This window comes from Sarcophilus harrisii, chromosome 6, assembly GCF_902635505.1.
Source record: "Sarcophilus harrisii chromosome 6, mSarHar1.11, whole genome shotgun sequence".
In the NCBI taxonomy this organism is placed as follows: Eukaryota; Metazoa; Chordata; class Mammalia; order Dasyuromorphia; family Dasyuridae; genus Sarcophilus; species Sarcophilus harrisii.
The window spans coordinates 36,311,518-36,332,337 of NC_045431.1; the positions used below are offsets into that span (position 1 = coordinate 36,311,518).

The window sequence follows — 20,820 nt, forward strand, 5'->3', positions numbered from 1 at the left end:
AACAATGTATCTGATTAGCTTTTAAATCTCTACACAATGTTCCCAACCCAATTTTCTAGCCTTGTTGGATATTACTTTCCTTCCCATACTTTGTGATTCAGCCAAATTAGCCTCCTCTCTGTTCCTCTCACATGACAATCCATCTTCCCTATCTGTGACTTTGTATTGACCATCCCACATACCTGCCTCCATTACCTCTGCTTCACGGAGTCCTCTTCCATTGAGATGAAGCTCAAATACCATCTTCTTCATGAAGCATCTCTTGATTTTACCAGCTAATAGTATCCTCTCTCCAAATTATGTTGTATATATTTGTGTTTATTCACTTTATTTTGATGATATATACATATATATGTATGTATTATATATACACCTACTAAAGTACCTGGCACATAGTAGGTACTTGATAAATATTTGCTAATTAATTGATGGAGTATTTCAAAAAACTTAAGGCCCTCTATAAAATCCAGTTATTTTTTAAACCAGACTGATGATCATTATCATGTAGGGAACTCCTTCACTAATGCAGGTATACATTTTCTTTCCAACCTACAATTTTAGAGAATGACCTGGGACACTGACAAATTAGGTTCTTGTTTTGGTTCACACTATAAGTATACATCAGAGTTAGGACTTATCTTGAATCCAGGCAGTGATGTGTTCATAAAGGGTTTAACAACTGGCTCCCTAAGGGGACTCTCTATATTTAAAAAAATATTTTCTCCATCCTTTTTTTAGTCTAGGCAATTAATAAACATAAACCAAGTCCTGAATTTATAATGTTTTGTCGGTTTCTCAACCCCTACTGAACATTTAAAAATAAAAACTCTCTAAAGCTGAATGCCCCTGAATCCAGGTCTTCCTGATTCAGCTCTCCATCTATTCACTTCCCATTATACTGATGATTATAATTTGATTATTATCAGTATTACCACCCTGCTGTAAGAAGCCTCCTGTTCTCAGAATTTTTCAGCATTTTCCTTATCAGTCCCTCAGTTGCTATTCTACCTGATCTGTTCTTAGCTTTCTTTTCATACCTAGCTCTCATTGCTTTAGAAGAACATGACCCTTTTCCTGACATACACCAAATATTCCCTGGTTCTCTAACCAGAAAGAGACTCTCTCCTCAAGGCTCTGTTCCTAAATCTCTGGACTTGCTCTATTTTGTCCCACCAGTAGCCTTTTCACCCTCAGAGTTCACTTTGCTCCTGGGACCTCTTTACTCTGAAATTTCTCCCTGGCTTTCTCACCAAGGCCTCTTTCTTGGATTAGTTGGTTATTCCCATAATCTCCATTTTAAAGAAAGTGCCCAAGACCAACCATATCATCCTTCCTTTCCAGACTCAACTTGAGTCTGGCACTGAATTGATATGGGGACAGATTTCTGCCCTTCATAGATAGTTTTATCTCCTACCTATTTCAAAGAGGTGAACAGCATTTGGCCAAAATAATCATCTTGCAGGTCCATGTTGGCGTGTCTGTCCTTGAAGTATAGTAGAAAGGAGAGCAGAGTGCTAAATCTCAAGTTGGCTTCAAAATTTAATATGGGACCTGGCGAGCCCATGTCTGTATTATAAAACTTGGTGGCGACTGCTTTACAGTGTTTCCAAATCCCTTCTGTGAAACTCAGCAGAAAGGAAAGCTCTTTAAGCTAATGTAATTGAAACTCAAAAGCAGGCAAACCAATTTAATATCTTTTTGGGGAGAGAGGTGAGGGGATGGAGGGAATGTTAACACATAATTAAATCCACAGCAAGAGTGATTACACTGTGACTTTAAGGCTGTTAAAACTCTGAAGTTCTCTATAAATTAAACAAACACTGTTTTGGCTGTGCTATGTTTATATCGCAGACCCAGGGATCTTAATTTTGTTCTCTCTGTGTATGATTCTTTTTTTATTATAGCTTTTTATTTACAAGTTAAATGCATGGATAATTTTTCAGCATTGACAATTGCAAAACCTTTTGTTCCAATTTTTCCCCTCCTTCCCCCCACCCCCTCCCCCAGATGGCAGGTTGACCAATACATGTTAAATATGTTAAAGTATATGCTAAATACAATATATGTATACATGGCCATATAGTTATTTTGCTGTACAAGAAGAATCGGACTTTGAAATAATGTACAATTAACCTGAGAAGGAAATCAAAAATGCAGGTGGACAAAAATAGAGGGAATAGGAATGCTATGTAGTGGTTCACACTCATTTTCCAGAGTTCTTTCACTGGGTGCAGCTGGTTCTATTCATTACTGAACAATTGGAACTGATTTGGTTCATCTCATTGCTGAGGATGGCCATGTCCATTAGAACTGATCATCATATAGTATTGTTGTTGAAGTATATAATGATTTCCTGGCCCTGCTCGTTTCACTCAGCATCAGTTCGTGTAAGTTTCTCCAGGCTTTTCTGAAATCATCCTGCTGGTCATTTCTTACCGAACAATAATATTCTATAACATTCATATACCACAATTTACTCAACCATTCTCCAACTTATGGGCATCCACTCAGTTTCCAGTTTTTAGCCACTACAAAGAGGGCTGCCACAAACATTCTCGCACATACAGGTCCCTTTCCCTCCTGTAAGATCTCTTTGGGATATAAGCCCAGTAGAAACACTGCTGGATCAAAGGGTATGCATAGTTTGATAACTTTTTGGGCATAGTTCCAAATTGCTCTCCATAATGGCTGGATGTATTCACAATTCCACCAACAATGTATTAGTGTCCGTCTCAGCCTTCCCACATCCCCTCCAACATTCCGTATCATTTTTCCTTGTTATTTTAGCCAATCTGACAAGTACGTAGTAGTATCTCAGAGTTGTCTTGATTCCATGTATAATTTTTAGGCTCATGTGCAAAGTACCATGGGACAAGGAGTCCATAATTTGAGCACTTGACTCATAATTGGGAAAGCTAGAGGATTTACTTTTTTTTTTTTAATATTTAGCCTTAAATCTTTGCTTTTTTAAAAATTTAGCCTTAATTTTAGGTTTGATTGGCGAAGTATTTGCCAAGATATAGAGGATTCGGTTTTGGATTTCCTTTTATTCTCCAGTCATTCTTCTAAGATTTTTAGAGTGAGGCCTCTGAATAAAAGTCACATAGAGGACCCAAGCTCAAGGCCAATGCTGGGATCCTATATCTATGTGGATTCTGGCTTCCAGAAATCAATGAAGCAGTTGCTAATTAGCAGAGTAGCTTATGCCCTGTAGAAGCATGCAGAAGAATGGTTATTATTATTTGAAATAATAATAACAACATTATATAGCACTTAAAACACTTTCCTCATATTTCTAGACTGTGAGGTCAATAGTGCATATATTATTATTATTCATATTTTGCAGGTGAAGAAACTAAGGCTCGGAAGGACAAACTGATTTTTGTGAAACAGTCGATGGTTCTAGTGAGTGGCAAATCATGTTCTTGAACCCCCACCGACAAGTGCTTTTACCTCTTCGCCAAAACATCTCTTTCGTGAATGAAGAATAACCTCCCAAGAGATCTTGGACATAGGCAGGTAGCGAAAGACAAGTCTTGTTCTGATGGCCTAGTGACATCCAGTCTATAAAAACAGTCAGCTGAAGATGTGTTGTTTGATCATGGTTGAAGGGACTTTTTCAGAATGGATTCCACTCATACCACTTCAGTCTCCATTCACCAAATCTTCCCATGTACTTTGGGGAAAATAAATTCAATTTGGCAAACATATGTAAAGCTTCTGCCACATAGTTCTTAAAGACTAGGTCAGTGAAGGATAAACGTGGAGGTCCTATGATTTGAGAAGGGCACCAAATATGGTGTCAGGAATAGAATGAGTCTGTTTTCTGTGGACCAGTCTAGCGAAGCACAGAGAAGCTCATCACCAGTGGTGATTTATTGATTGTTTAATGATGAATCATCTGACTGTGGCAATCCATGAAACAAGGCAGCTATGTGGATAGAACACCAGGCCTGGAATCAGGAGCGCTCATCTTCATGAGTTCACATCTGGTCTCTGATACTTCCCAGCTGTCTGAGTCTGGGCAAGTTCCTTAAGCCTATTTGCCTCAGTTTCCTCATATGTAAAATGAGATGGAGAAGGAAATAGCAAATCAGTCTAATATCTTTGCCAAGAAACCTGCAAAGAGCATCACAATTAGCCCCCAAAGGGATCACAAAGAGTTGGCGATGACTGAACAACAAATTCATGAAGCAGGGGTAATAAATACAAGAATTTTCTCAGTCCCATGTGACCTCCTGCTTCTGCAATGAGTATGGATGAGGGTAGAAAAGGGTAAAGAGGGTATTAAGAATCCTGGATTTAAAGTGTAAAATATTATATATTTTTATATATTATATAAAATATTTATACATGTCATATATTTTTATATATAAAGTGACTATAAATATCAACTTTGTACTGTAATAACTTGTATTATTAATATGAGAGCCTCATCCAATGACCACAAGTACATAATAATTAATAGTTTTTGGTATATACAGGTAGGTGGTGCCATATTGGATAGAATACCTGAATTGGAGTCAGAAAGACTTATCTTGAATTCAAATCCAACCTCAGACACTTATTAGCTATGTGACTCTGGACAAGTCACTTTATTCTGTTTGCTTCAGTTTCCTTATCTGTAAAATGAACTGAAGAAGGAGATAGCAAATCATTCAGTATCTCTGCTAAGAAAACCCTAAATGAGGGTCACAAAGAGTCAGACACAACTGAGCAACAAAAATACTGTGTATATATAAATATGTGTGTATATACACATATGCAATATACATATGTATGCAAAATATATATACATGCATATGTATGTATAATAGTAATTTCTATAGCACTTCAAAAACTTTACATATATCATAACATTTAATGCTCACGAAAAACTCTGTGATGAAGGTACTATTATTATCCCCATTGTACAGAGAAGCAATTGAGGGTAAGAGAAGCCCAGAATTATACTATTAGTAAGTTTCTGAGGCAGGACTCCAACTTAGATCTTACTTTTTTCAGATTTATTTTTTCTCACCAGCATTATATTTTCCCAAATATATGTAAAGATAGTTTTACATTCATTTTTGTATGATTTTGTGTTCCAAATTTTTCTCCCTCCATCCCTTACTTCTCCGCTCCCCAAGACAACCAATAATAAGATCTTGATCTTACTTTCTTAGATCCTTCTCTCCAATTGCTTGGTGAGGAGGCTGGACCAGATAAGCTCTAAAGTTCCTGAATCAATGACTCCAGTCCTCTATTTATTACACTATGCAGCGGCAAGAAGGGAATTGTATTGGTATTTATATTTTTACTATAAAAGAAGACAAATGATCTGGTCACATGAACAAAGGGAAGGATAATGGTAGACAATTATCCATTGATATCATTATGATGTAAAAAAACACAAAGAAGGTCATGTAAGAAGTTGGGTGCACCCCTTATGATGAATTCATAAAAGGACATGGGTAAGAGTCCTGTGAGATGGGCAGACATGGCTGGATGGGAAGCTACAACCCTCAAATTATTGACATCACAGAGCCATTGACAGATGGGCAAGCCCTTGCCCTGGGCACTGAGGATCCAGAGAAAAGAATGCGGCACTCTCAGCTCTCAAGGATCTTGTATTTCCCCTGGGAAAGCAACATATACTCAGATAAGGTAAGTCATGCGTGGGAGCAAGCTAGAGTACCAAAGTTCTCTGGAATACTTTTACAGAGAGAAAAAACTTTCAGCTGGTTGGATTAGGTAAAGATTCCCAGGAAAAGTGCCATCTACGTTGAATTTGAAGGCAGAAGCCTAGAAGAAATAAAAAAAATGAGTGAACCCTAAAAATGGAAGACTATTTTGCAAATTCATAAAGGTTGATGTTACAGTTGTATGATATGACTTGTCCATGTCATTCCTTGATAATATAGCATAAAGAACTGAGAGGGCTTCAATTTGACTGCTAGCATTTATATAAATCTTAAATAAATTTGTGTAAAGTTTTATAGAAAGTTTGCAAAACATTTTACAAATGCTACATTTGTAATATTTGTGAATATTACTCATTTTATAACCCTAGGAGATATAAGCACTATTATTATACCCATTTTATACAAGTAGTAAGCATCTTAGGATGGATTCAAACTTAGGTGTTCCTGTTTCCAGGCTCAGGATTCTATCCATTGTGCCATCTCTAGTATGATCAGGGAGAAAATGGGAAATGAAACTAGAGAGTTAGGTTGAAGCCAGATGGTGGAAGATTCATTTGATGCCAAAAAGAGCAAAGTTAGTATATCATTCCAATGTTGTCTGAAACAACAGGGTAGCTATTGGTGGTGATGATCAATAGGTTCATAGGAGGGGCAGCCACTCATGACAGTGGTGGATTGTCCTTCAGTGGAGGTCTTGGAGCAGAGATTGACTGACTGCTTATCAGTATGAGTTGTACTATATGGCCACTGAGTTCCTTTCTCTCTAAATGTTTTGTGATTCTATGAAAATGTTAAAGATGGATTCATGTGATTCTCTGACATTAGAAAGTTTTTGGCTTTAGTTTTTATTTTGTTTATTATTAATTTTTAAATTAGTAGGCCATCCTGCCCTAGACCAAGGTAATAGTCGTAATAGTCAGTATACTTTGGTTAATCAGTTAATAATTATTGATTGAGGATCCATTACACTGGGATCTTTCATTCAGCTAGGGATGCCCTGCAGGACCTAACTGTATACAAACTTTCAGGGTATCCAAGGTCATCATATGCTAGGGAGGAGACAGTGTTGTATAATGGAAAGGACAGTCCAGGTTCCATTATTTAATCTTTTGATTTCACTGTGTCTGGGTCCCTGCCTACCTCATAGGGTTTCTGGGAGGATCAACTGAACCAATGTGTGTCAACAACTTGCATGGTCCCTTCCAGCTCTGACTACATTTCTGAAGAGCCTGCAAATTGGTATGTAGTTGTTACACTGAAAATAAGTGCACAGATTTTGTAAACCATGGAATGGATTCAAGTTACTTTAAGTCTGTTTCTGGCTCCATTGGCCTTGGATTTCAGCAAGTGAGTCTGCTCATTATTTACTTGCAGCTAGCTGTAGGTCTTTCAGTACATGAACCCTCCCTTTTGTATTTTGTATGATTTTTGTAGTATTTTGAGTCATTGGCTTGGCTATAATTCTACATCTCATTTTTTTTGGCCCAGAACCTTTAACAGTCAGGAATCTTAACAAAGAACTGGAAAACATGATCAATGTAATTAAAATAAAATATATACAATAATATTCTTGTAAGCCTGTTTAATCTAGATAAATTTTTTCCATCACTTTTTTTGAGTCAAGACATTTGAAAATAAAACTAAATCAAATTTGTAGCATTTGCCCTTTTCCTAGATGTCAAAGTTTAACAATTGGGTACAAACTAGCTCCAGTTTAGGATGTTACCCTTCTGAAGAATACTTGATTTGGGGGGCTGGAAGGCAGTCAGAATAGATGATTTTCATTCCATTGTTTCTTGTAGTCAAACCATCCTTGTTTTTCCTTTGAAACTTGACGAAAAAGCAGTTGTGTATTATAACAAATTGTCAAAATTTGGGACTTTTATTAGGGTAAATATTAGTTCTTTAAAGGTATGATTTAAAAGGCATGAAAACATGCTTCAGGACGATTGTATTCTGTTATGTGACAGAACCTTGGGCAGAGGAACCCGTTGTTATTTTTGTACTGAATTCCTCTGAAGAATAGAATTCTACATGCAGAAATTTGTTTTCAAGTTTCTCTTCTTAGAAAACACATTTATTTTATGAAATAGTATTGATCTAGAACTTTAAATGAAAGAAATCAAGAAAGAAAGGCCAGGGAATTGGGAAAAAGGGGATAGGATCATTTTATAGTAATTACTACTGGAGAGGCAAGGTGAAATATATCACTATATTATTTACAAAAAAACCACCTGCTTAAAAATATGGTTGGACAGACAATATCCATTATGCCAGGATAAAGCCATAACTAGAAACATTTATACTTCTGGGGCAAGCCCCACAACTTGGGCTCAGGACAAGGAGCATAGAGGATAAGGAACCTTAGTTTCCTCACCTACAAAATTAGGATGTTGGCACTGAGAATGTTTCTGACCTTTTCCAACTTAACATTCTAAAGAACGTACATTTTGGTTCCTGGCAAAGGCTAACAAAATCTCGATCCTTTCAGGTTCTAACAAGCTGGGATGGCTTCCAATATGGGCTTGGTAATGGCCTCTATACCTCCTGCTGATGTACTAGTTAAGTGTGAAGAGACTTATTATCAGACCAAAAGTTTGAAAAGCAGCTAGGTGGTGCTATGTGGATACAGCACTGCTCTGGAGTCAGGAGTACTTGAGATCAAATCCAGCCTCAGACATTTGATACTTACTAGAGCTGCTTTAATCCCGGGAAAATCATTTTACCACAATTATCTGGTGACAACAATAAAAAAATTTGGCCAATGGGCAAGATCAGGATCTCTGTCAATAGAAGAAATGTCTGAATTAACATCTTTTGGAGTGTTGAAATATTGAAGTTGAAAGCTTTCAAGATGCTCAAATGAGCAAAGTTCAATTATTTTATTAAAAAAATAAGTGATAATTTAACTTCAAATGGCAATCTAACACTATATAAAACACATGACTCTTTATATGATCCTAATGTGACCAACTAGAAAGTGAATAATTCAGGTAAGCTACTTTCAGTTTTTTTTTCATATTTTTGATATTTTGTAGATAGTCTGACATAGGGAACATACTCTGGAATAGGAGTAAGAGGATCTTGTATTTGTTGTCCCCATTTGTACGTAAGCTTCTGGAAAACGTATCTATTCATTAGATAGATCTTTAAAAAATAACATTTTGATAAATGTACATCAGCATAACTCACTCCCTTTAAGATTCCCTATGTATTTTATTTTATGAATTTAAAACATTGTTTCAAGAAGGGACTCATAGATTTCACTAGTTTACTCAAAAAACCTGTGACACAAACAACACAAAAAGGTCAAGGAACTTCTTTGTGATCAGACTGTGAGAGTCATTTCTTAGCTAATTTTTTTTTAATTTTCCAAAGTGTCCGGTGCAGTATTTTGTACAGAGTAGGTACTTAATGCATATTTGTTGCAATAAATTATTTATTTGCATAAGGTTATACAAGAGACAAGTAAATGAAGAAGTCAGATCTCAAACCCTTCCCATTATAGCATGGTGCTTCAATTCTCTCTGCTCTATCTTCTCAGTAATGATCCTCCAATCTCGATGGATTTGGGGGGATAAGATCCAAGAGTGCTGCTATTTTTCTCTGGGTCAATGTTTAAGGATATCCAGATGACTTTCCAGAAATGGTTTTCCTTTGATTGGGAATGGGGAGGTCTGCTTTGCTTACTTTGACCCATTTAATTTCCCATCTGGGAGCTCATGGTTTAATGTTTTGGCCTTCCCCCACCTTCTTGTTAGGAGTCTCCGGATGCTCCTGCGGGGCTGAGCTACACCTGCACTGGCCAAGACTGGCAGACAGCTTGGCTGCACTGGGCCTCTAAGTCACAATGGTCCCTGGGGTTGGATTTACTTCAGTTGTTCTAAGCAGGATCTCTTTCCAGTTAGCAAGTCAAGTCCTTCCCAAGCATTCAAATTAAATGGATCCATAAGAAAAATACCTGTGAGTAGCTGTGGGTCGAGTGCCAAACTGATACTGGGGTCTTCCTCGAATTTGGAAAGGCTTTTATATGCTCAAACAGTATAACTCAGTGCCAGGAAACATAAGTTCTTTAAAATATCAGAAATACCAAATATGATTGATTAGTTGTTATTTATTCTCAAGGTACGTAGGACACTGAGGTTCTTTCTTGAGAACTGCCAAGAAATACTAAATATAATAAATAGAATCTATTAATAATTAATATGTAACTACCCAATGTATTAATATAGTAATAATAATTTATTTATTCTATAAATATAATGGGATTCAGTGTTGCACAGGTTAGAAATGCCAGGAATAGGTTAGATCATATCCTAAAATAATGATCATGCAATAATTAGTCATGAAATAATTGCATGCTGCAAAATCATGCAGTATCTGCACTAATTCAATTTAATTCAATAGACATGTATTAAGCATTTTCTATGTGCAAGATACTTTGTTTATTGTTGTCCAGTCACTTTTCCACTCAGGGTTTTCTTGGCAAAGATACTGGAGTTGTTATTTCTTTCTCATTTTACAGATAGGGAAACAGAGGCAAGCAGTATTAAATACCCAGCCAGTAAGTGTCTGAGGCTACATTTGAACTCTGGTTTTCCTGTCTCACAGGTCCAGCGCTCTATCCATTGTGTTACTTCCCTGTTACACTTTACTAGGGATGCAGAAAAAAAAGTTACTTCCCTTAAGAAGGTAGTGGGTGGGTGGGAGGGGATATAGCATGTGCACTGATAAACAGCTATGCAGTAAAAGGGAGAGAAGAATTACTCAGTCCTTGGGAAAACCTCCAATATGAGATGGTGCTGAGCTTGAACCTTGCAGGAAGCCAGAGATTCTAAGAGATGGGAGGTGGAAGGGGGCATCCAAGGCACCAGGGGCCACCTCAGGAAAGCCCTTGGACACGAGGTAGAATGTTCTATCAGGGGAACAGAGCACCATGTCTGCTAGTGAGGACTTCCCTCCACCTTATGCTTGCTGCTTGAATTATGTGTGACTGAATGGTCCCTAGAACACTGGGCATTTAGTTGTTAAGTGTGGCGTCAGCTAACACTTTATCAATCTGGGTTCGCTGTTGTATTAGTCTGGTGTTAGGGGAAGGAAGCCATCCATGCAGAGAGTGTGACAGCAAGAGATCCTGGGAGTAATAGTCCCTCCTTTCCTTCCTCCCTTCTTTCCTTCCTCCCTTCTTTATCCCCTCCCTTCTTCCCTCCCTCCCTCCCTTCCTCTCTTACCTTCCTCTCTTACCTTTCCCTTCCTCATCCTCTTTTCTTTCTTCCTTCCCTCTCTCTCCTTCCCTCCTTCTCTCTCTTCTTCCCTCCCTCCCTCCTTCCATCTCCTCTTCTCTTCCTCCCTCCCTCTCATTGTTTCTTCCTTCCTCCATCCCTCTCTTCCTCTCACTGTTTCTTCCTTCCTCCCTCCCTCTCTCCCTCTCACTGTTTCTTCCTTCCTCCATCCCTCTCTTCCTCTCACTGTTTCTTCCTTCCTCCCTCCCTCTCTCCCTCTCACTGTTTCTTCCTTCCTCCCTCCCTCTCTCCCTTCCTTTCTCCTATTCTCCCTTCCTCCTTCTCACTCCTTTTTTTCTCTTTTAAAATGTTCCCTTAATGAACTCTTTTAAAAACACCTCTGTTATTTCCCAGAAACACCTGCATCTACCCTCCAACCTTTTCAAATATGAGGATACCTTTTTTAAAGTAAAATAAAGTTTCAGACTCATACATATATTATTAGGGCTGAATGATAAATATGTGATGGTGAATGCTATTTTGAAATCATAGGCATTTTAGAATGAATTCATATTTTACTAATCCTAGCACTACATATATTTGAGTAACTTAATTTCCATAAATGAGAGACATTATTTAGTCTACAGAAGACATGTTTGTTTATTCATTTTTCTAAATCAGACATTCTGCTTTTTTGGAACTAAGATCAAATTTTAAGATCAAATGGCAAAACTTGGTGTACACATAAATTGAAGACTGTTTGCAATACCTGGGTGGCCCTCTTCCACTGACTTCACAGTCAGACTTTTAACTAGAGAGAGAAGACCAGGTCTCTCTTTCAGGATTCTGAAATTTAGAGGGTGCTGATAGCATTCTCATGCTAGCTTGGACAGCTGAGCTTAGCACCTAGTTATACCAAGAGTAATCAGTCAGAATAGCTAGATACAGCTGCTGAGGGACAGCTTGGTAGTACAGTGGTTAGGATCCATCCTGAAGTCAGGAAGTCTCATCTTCCTAAGTTCAAATCTGCCCTCAGACACTTACTAGCTGTGTGATGCTGGGCAAATCACTCACCTCTGGTTACCTCAGTTTCCTCATCTGTAAAATGAGCTGGAGAAAGAAATGGCCAACCACTCTAGCATCCTTGCCAAGTTAACCCAAAATTAAGTCACAAAGAATTGGCTAGGACTGGAGCCACCACCATACAAAATAGCTGCTGAATTATAACTAGGATTGGATGACTGGTTTTTGACCCAGGACTTTGAATATGGAGCATGATGCTAAGATCACTTTTAGCACTTTGTCAATGAAGGGAAAAACCCAATTTAGCAAATAATTTATAAGAAATCAAAAGAGTTGTATTTTTCCTTATCCTATGATTCCATTTGAATTGAGTTGCTTTGTTTGCATGATTTTCTGGGCTAACTTGGTAATAGAAGATAAAAGAGGGGATAGTTCCCTGTTTCTCACTTTTCTGATGGAATGGAAATCATTGGTCCTTGATTTCTACTATTCCAGCACTGCCTTCCCTGAGGAGTATGATTGGGTCATAGTGGATGAGCATTCTACTAAGAGGTCACAGAGTATTGAGAATAGGAAGGGAACAGATCATCTATTCTTATTAACTTCACAGATGAGGAAAGCAAGGTGGAGGAAGGGAAAATTATTTGCCCAAAACCACATAGGGAATGAGGAGAAGAAAAAGGATTTAAATCCATGTTATCCAACTACAAACCCATGGCTCTTTTCCATTCGCATTTTTATTACACTAATTTGTAAATTAGAGAATAGGCAAAAACTTTGTAGTAGCACAGGACTCTATACTCAGAACAGATTCATCTCTGACTTGGGAAATCCTGTAGTCTTCTCTGCTCTTTCCTCTCAGTCAGTGAATATGACTCTTTTAAAGGCATTTTGGGGAGATTTTAGCATCATAGAGCAGGGACTGAAAGGAATCTTTTTTTTTATTCTGGTTTTATTTTAAATTTTTTTTAGCTTTTTATTTTGAAAATATATGTAAAGATAGTTTTCAACATTTACCCTTATAAAATCCTTGTGTTCTAAATTTTTCTCCCTCTCTTCTCCCCACCTCCTCCCTTAGTAATTTCATATATATTAAGCATGCACAAATCTTCAATACATATTTCCACAATTACCATGCTGAACAAGAAAAATTAATTCAAATAGGAAAAAAACAAGGAAGAAAACAAAATGCAAGCAAACAACATCAAAAAGATGAAAATACTATGTTGTGATCCACATTCGGTCCCCATAGTCCTCTCTCTGGATGCAGATGGCTCTCTCCATCACAAGTCTATTGGAATTGGCCTGAATTACCTCGATGTTGGAAAGAGCCACGTCCTTCAGAACTGATCATCCATCTTCTTGTTGCTGGGTACAACAATCTCTTGGTTCTACTCACTGGAAGTAATCTTAAATGACTTGTCCACTTTTCTTGTTAGAGATGAGAAAACTGAGACCCAGCAATTTGCTCAAAGTCACACGGTTAATAAAGTTAAAAGGCAGAATTTGAACCCAAGTGTTAGAACCTCAGGAACTAATGGTTTTTCTCCTGTGAATAGAGCTTGTATTTTAGCTGGGATAGCCCCAGCACATCTGGTCTCTTCATACTCATTGGGCCCATCTAGTTCCAGCGCTGCTCTGAGAGCACCAGTCAGCCAGCCCCTAGATCAGGTCAACCAGTCATCAAGTTAACTGTCTAACACGCAGAAGCTGGATGTCCTTCCAGGCGACAAATCCTGGGGAGATACACACTGAGCTAGTAGGAGTTCCCAGTGTCAACCCAGGCCCACGTGAGGCTGAATTGGACACTCAGTCTATTTTAGCTGTAAGAAGAAATCTTGGAATGGAGAAATAGCATCAAGTGGAATTGAAGAACAAATTAATGGGAAATAATCATCAAAACACAGCTAGAAACTCACTCCAAAGGGTAGAAATTAAACCCTAAATGTTCTGTACCTAACAGGTCTTTGACACAATATGAGATTGTATTCATTCACTCATTCAAGCAAATGTCTGAGTGCCTACTATATTTTTAAAATATTCTACTATATGGCTACTGAACTATTCAGTTTAAGGCTACTCAAAGACTCTTATTAACATTATTCAATATTTAAAATTTTCTGTACTTTTTTCTTTTCTCCAAGTAGGTAATTTTTGAATACAAAACGTCAGATCTTTACCTGTTCTGTAGACTTTAGGTTTCTATTTTTAAAAAAGCCTATTATACGCAAGTTTTGGTGACTTTCAGTGAATTTTACTGGATCAAATTCTCACGAATATTGGGGAATCACATGATAGGAATACTTTTCAATATGTCCATAGTAACTTAGCTCTTACTTAGTAAACAAGCAGAGGTTCTGAACCTTATTTTTGTAATGCAGAGTTTTTAAAACTTTTTCTCACTCATGACCCCCTTTTTTTGCAGAGAAATTTGTATGCTACCCTAGAATACAGGTATAGAAAATAGTATACAAATAAAACATTTACTGCTAATAAATCATCATTTTGTGACAGCCATATGGGGTTACAATCCACAGTTTAAGAAACTATAATATAATGGACACTTGGGTGAACCTTCTCAGAATAGTGTTTTTTTTAAGTGCACAAAATAAAATACTTGGGATTAACAGAGAAAAGCGATTATACTGGGATATCATTATAGAAATACAAATAAGTTTGCAAACTCCAACTTAAGAAAACCTACCAAGAGCAAGACCTTTGCAAGGGCATTCAGATGGTTGACTTGCCCAGGATCACGCTGTTAGTAACGTCAGAGGCAGTTTGTGAATCCAGGTCTTGCTGATTCCAAGCCCAGCAGTTGTTCCCCCCATGGAAGACTCCCTTTATGGACAAGGTAACATTTTAAAACTATTTTAAGATCTTCAGATAATTAGTCCTATCTGACAAAGCTTCTGTAACTCAAATAATAATTGTAACACTTGACAATATTTGCTCCAAATCTTCTAAGGTTTTTTTATTTTTTAACCTAGATATTTGAAAGTCGACAGAGACCAAACCTCATGCTGGAAAGGAAAACTTCCAGTCTAGATTTTTCTCACATAAAGTTGGAAAACAGAAACACACCACTAATGTTTTCACAGATGCCACATAGGCCAAGCCACTGGACATCTGGGATGTCGGCCGTGCAATCTCCACTTTTTACTGGAAACCAAGGGGGTCTTCTGACAGCAGCAATCCATCAAATGATGTTCACAGGAAACAGAGAGATAGTTGAAATGAAACACAAGCTGTGCAATGCATCCACCAAGGTCGTGCTATACCTTTTCTCAATGGGTTACTCTGGCTGCGCCTGTTGGAAAAGTATTTTTTGAGGGAAGATGTATAAGTCAGAAGATGTCAGAACTGATATTTTCAGAGTAACATTCATCTGGCCACATTTTGTGCCGTGTTGAGAGTTATCTGAAATAACATAGACTAGAATATGAGGTAATCAACTGAATAAGCAAATGGTCAGACTGGACTGAGAGGCGCAGTGTAGTATAGGGGTAAGAGGAAATTGGAATCAAATGAGCCTTAGATTCAAGTCCCATCTCTTTCGAGTTTCACTTAAAATAAGGATATAAGTATCTACCTTTATGTGGGGCTTCTGTGATCTCAAACAGTGCTTTGCAAATATTAAAGTGTTATGTAAATGTCAGCTACTGTTATTATCTTCTAACTCAACCTCATTTCACAAAGGAGGAATCTGATGTCCCTGGAGAGAGTGCTTTGTTGAAGTTTACATGGAGGAATAGTAGCACATTAAGAATCCAAATGTTTTGCGTCATTAAATCTATGTTTCTAGAGTAAATCCTTGAATAGTTATCCTTTTAATTCTAACATTCAAGCCCCCACCGATGTATTTTTTCTTAACAACCAGCTAACAGGCTGTTCTTTAGCAAAGGCATAACAAAAAAAAAAAAAAAAACCAAAGTATATTCCCACCAATACGTGGTTATACTTCTAAGAATCCTACTGGGCTTTTATGCAGATGGGAAGCTAGGGATAAATGTTATTAATGCAGTCTTTATCCGTTGCTTCTCTGTCCTTTTTACATGCAATTGAGCTATTTAAGCCCCAATACTGTCTAAGGTATGGAATGTTTCCTTTGCATCTGGTCTCAATGTTTATATTTCCATTTTTGCTCTTTTCTGACCTTCAGTTTTTCTAAGTCTCAAAGAGGCAAATTATTAATTATCTGATGTGAACTATTTGTTTTTCCCCTGTATGATTTTCCATCTCCTGTTTCCATATCTTTGCACAAGCTCTTGATTGGAAGCTTCTCTTTATCTCTATTTCACAAAAGCAGTGAAATTTCCCTTCAACTTCAAGTTACATTTGGCTTACTTCAAGAGACTCGGTTAGGGAGTAAAGAAGAGTTTCTTTAAAAAAAAAAAAAAAAAAAAAAGATGGCCAGACACTAGCTAGACTATTTTTGGGAAGCAATTTGTTATTGTTGTTGTTGCTGAGATACTTTAAACTTTGTGACATTTCAATATGGGTTTCAAAATTTAAAACTATCAACTATCTCTTTCCTTTCTTCCTCGGCCATGCCTATTTGCATCTTTTAGTGCACAGATTATCATCATTTCATGTTAATGGTTCAATATAACTTTCTCCTCACAAACATGTAAGACTCAATTTCTCTTTCTTGCTTTTTGGGGGAACCACCCATTATAATACCCTAATTAGCTTTCTGAAATTATTCTGCATCTCAATTTCATCTTTCAAGTGAGGAAATTAGATGAGGTGATTTCTAACATTTTTACAAAAAGAGAGAATAGTATAGTCAACAGAAGGTCTGCTTTTAAGTCAGGAATACTTGGGTTCAAGGATTACCTTGGATATAGATGCTATTAGCAATTTTCCCCAAGGTAAAGTCATTTAACAATTTAGGGCCCTCAGGAGGCAAGCTGCAGTTCTGCATGGGTGAAGAGAGTTTTCAGGTTAGGAGTTCCCTGTGTTGTAGTGGATTATAGTAATAATTTGCATCTATATAGTATATTTAATTTTGCAACAGTCTTTATATAAATTATCTTATATGATCCATAAATTCACGGCTCTAGACAAAAGGAAAAAAAGAACATTTATTGTGTGTAAGCAATTAGGAAAAAGTCTAACTGTTCAAAAAATCTAAGGGTTTTCTTCTCGAGCCAATAGTTTTTTTATGAACTATATCCATTAATTTGAAAGTGACATATTAAATACTGTGTTAATGTCAATGCCATATGCTACATATGCCCAATGAAAAGCTCAGCTAGGGAACTCAAATGGTTAAGAAACATTTCATATTCTTTAGGCTCTATCTTGCTCTAACAACTATTTTTTTTATTAACAGTGAAGAGGGGGCAAAAAACGGGTTACGTCAACCTTATCTATGGCCAAAGCTGACATTTGTTTTTCATTAACTTCATATCCCTTCTTTTCTAGGCTTACCATGAATAGCAGTTGACTCCAGAGGCTGGATCTGTTTTATGTAAGCCTTTCATTGATAAGGAAAAGAGATTCTTCCATCTTAAGTGGAATTGTTCCTTTGGGAATTCTTTCTCTCAGACACTCATCTAGGTGCTTCCCAATCAGAAGTCTTAGAATTAGTTTCATCCTCAGATACAAATTATAGAGCAGGCATTGCAGCTAAAATACACAATACAGACAAAACTGTATCTATGCTTTGGAAGAATGAGCTCTTGCTGCCTGGAGGCATGTTCTCCAGACTATGAGATAAGGCTCAGTTGGAACATTGGACTTTATAGTCAGATTTCTGGGCAGGGTATGATATATTTGGTTCTGAATGAATATCTGCATTTCAGTTGCATTTATTTTCCTGAGAGTGGCAGCTGCTTTATAAATTTAGAATTGGAAGGGACTTTGATATCTAGCTCAGAGATTCCTAGACTTTTTGTTTCAAAGGCCTTTCTGAAAAGGCCTTATGGACCTTTACTCGGAATACTGTTTTTAAGTATATAAAATATAATATATATGGTTACAAAGGAAACCAGTGAAAGCGAAATATAGTCTGTAGACAGATTGTATTCTGGAGGTAGAGCTCTAGTAGACACGGTAATTTTGAAGTAGTGATATCTGTAAATGATTCCTTTGAGATTTTTTTTTGACACATTTGTACTGAGCTGTGAAAGCATCTGTAATTTTTATTGCTCAGAAAGTCACAGAAATTGCTAATACTATGGTATCTTGTTACTTACATTTATAATCGAAGAATTCTCAGCACCATATGGAACTTTTTACAAAAAATGACTATTTCAATAAGACATTGAGATATTGAAAAAAAAGGAGTCAGAAATAGTAAACACATACTTTATATATAAAAGCAATAGAAATAATGATTTCAGAGATCACAAAGAAAAGAACCAGACTCAAATACTTAAAAATGAAATCCTAGATGATGATGGGTCAAAAAAGAAATCACAGAAAATACTGATGAAGATGATTGAGGAACAACACTTAAATTTCTGGGATGTGTTTTTATGCACAGTTGTATGTTAATTATACTGAGAACATATAACTGACAGAAATACCAAATTTTAGTTAAATTTGAATGAAAATAAGGCCGTCATTCAAGTCCATAGACTTTCTGAAACTTAACCCCCGACTCCTTGAAGGTCAGTAAACCTTGAGTTAAGAAGCCCTTTTATAATCCAATTTCGTTTTACAGTTAGGAAACAGTAGCAACTTGCTCAAGAATATACAGCTAGAAAGTATCTGGGCTTGTACCTGAACCTTGCTCCTCTAATTCCAAATCAGCATTAGACAGTCTTACCATCTTATATTGAACCATCTAGTATTGAACCATAACAGTGTCCCAAATACCCAAAAAAATCTGGCTTCTAAAAGCATCTTTGAGACAGAGGCTAGGGACATGAGGAGACAGGAATGGAATGAGAACGGAGGGAAGAACAATAGATGTCCTCACATCATTCATCATGTCACTGAGGAAAGGGAGACATTCTGCCATGTGATAGAAAGAAAAGTGGTGTTTGGGGGAAGAAAAAGAAACTTGGGATAATATTATTGGCAGAAATTAAAATCTCTTACATTTATATACAACTTTATATCTTTCAAAGCACTTCCATGTAGATATAGATTGATAATACTATCCCTAGATCTCGTTATATAGATATAATATATGTATTATGATATATACATGTACTATATCTGTATAATGAAATCTATAGACACTGTTATATAATATATTATGAGGTAGATATATCTATATTATATATCATTAATGTAGATATCTAAAGATAGTGATATCTAAACTTTTTTGATTTTTATAATTGTTGTACAGATATCTATAGATATCAATCTCTCCTCTTCCTCCTCCTTCTCTTTTCCTCCTCTTCCTCTTCTTTTTCTTTTTCTTCTTTCTTCTTCCTCTTCTTTCTTCTTTCTTCTTGTTCTCCTCCTCCTCCTCCTCTTCCTTCTACTTCTTCTTCTTCTTTTCTTCTTTTTGTTCTTCTTTTCCTTCCTTCCTTCTTCTTCTTCTTTCTTCTTTTCCTTCCTTCCTTTCAACAATCCCATGGGAGGGGGGGGGGGAGAGGCAGGGCTGGTAATATTTCAATGTTCTATGCAAAGAAATCTACACTCGAGAAATTAAATGAATTATCCAAAGTTACATAGCTAGCGAATGGTAAAGTTAAGAGATATCCAGCATCAGGACTAACATTCTTTTCTGTCCCCCAGGAACCAGTGAGAAACAGACCTAGGTAGAGTTTCCCTCTAAAAGCAGTCTGAAGAGTAGAAAAATAGAGAAAGTGAACAATAATGGTTTTGCCAAGAGCTGGATGAAAGAAAGCAGATAAGCTCAGTTGGGCGAATCAATATAATGAGGTAAAAAGAATAAAGAGACAAGGTCAATGACTCCACTTGGTTGAAGCCCTCGAAGCTCCTGTTTGGTACAGCTGTGATTCAAGGGCAAGTTATATAAAGATGGAAGATTCCGCTGGAGGTCAGATACAGCCATCAAGGAAATTAGGGCAGCACAGGCTGCCACAGACCTTCAAAGACAGATGCAGAACAGAGGCCCCAGCACCCAGCTTCTTTACATAAGAAAACTTTCCCAGTCCTCTCTCTGAGATAATTCCCATTTTATCTTGCATATCTCTTATCTTGTTTGTTCAAAGCTGTTTGGCTATTGTCTTCTCCATTAGATTGTAAATTCTTTGAGAATAGGGGCTATTTTTTACCTTTCTTTGCATCTCTAGTCCTTAACAGAGCGCTTGGTATGGAATAGATGCTCAATGATGACACTAGAGACATTTGCTTTTATTGCAAGGGAAAACATGATGATCTGGAGCAGCAGGTGATAATGTTTTTCTTTGCTGCTTAATTAGTAGTGGAGAGATGACGATCACCCTTTCTATATAGTTTATAGACCTTAACCTCACAAAGAAGCCAATAGGTATAAAGGTGTAAAACCAGTAGGAAATAAATAGAGCACTGGGCCCAGGGTCTAGAAAATCTGACTTCAAATGCTTTGACCCTACCCAAGTCATTTAATCTCTGCTTCCGTTTCCTCAATGATAAAATGGGGATAATAAGAGCACCTACCTCCCAGGGTGGTTGGGAAAATCGAATCCAGATCATGTTTATAAAGCACGTAGCACAAATGTCTGGCAAGAAGTAGGCACTACAGAAATGTTTGCTTCTTTCCCTTTCCCAAGGAGGGGAAATCACAACAAAGTGGAATGATTCCATCTTGTTATTTAGACTAGAATATATTATAAAGGGGATGCCACAAATCTAGCTTATTTCTCCTTTTGTGAAGGAGAGCCTTAGGAAAGGTAAGGGCTGATATTAATAGAATCTGTAATAGGGATTTCTCTCTGTTAGGGCCTCTCCCAGTTGGTCCCATTACTTACCCTTAGACATTT

At 37.1% G+C, this 20,820-nt stretch overlaps 1 protein-coding gene across 18 annotated transcripts in view; it reads left to right on the plus strand.

Moving 5' to 3' along the window:
* Positions 1-19,807, plus strand: part of SPATA18 (spermatogenesis associated 18) — a 79,750-nt gene extending 59,943 nt beyond the window's left edge. For 9 of the 18 annotated variants that reach the window (XR_004230401.1, XR_004230396.1, XR_004230397.1 and 6 more), the window contains one exon: positions 3,347-3,472. Coding sequence is in view for 3 of the 18 variants with exons in the window: in XM_031943825.1 (XP_031799685.1) it covers positions 3,347-3,429 (83 nt within the window). In the remaining 15 variants the exon portion in view is untranslated. Of the gene's footprint in view, positions 1-3,346; positions 3,711-17,359; positions 17,406-19,630 lie in introns of those variants that run through there. The other 9 variants (XR_004230399.1, XR_004230395.1, XR_004230398.1 and 6 more) reach the window with 6 other exon arrangements.
* Positions 19,808-20,820: the final 1,013 nt, after the last annotated feature.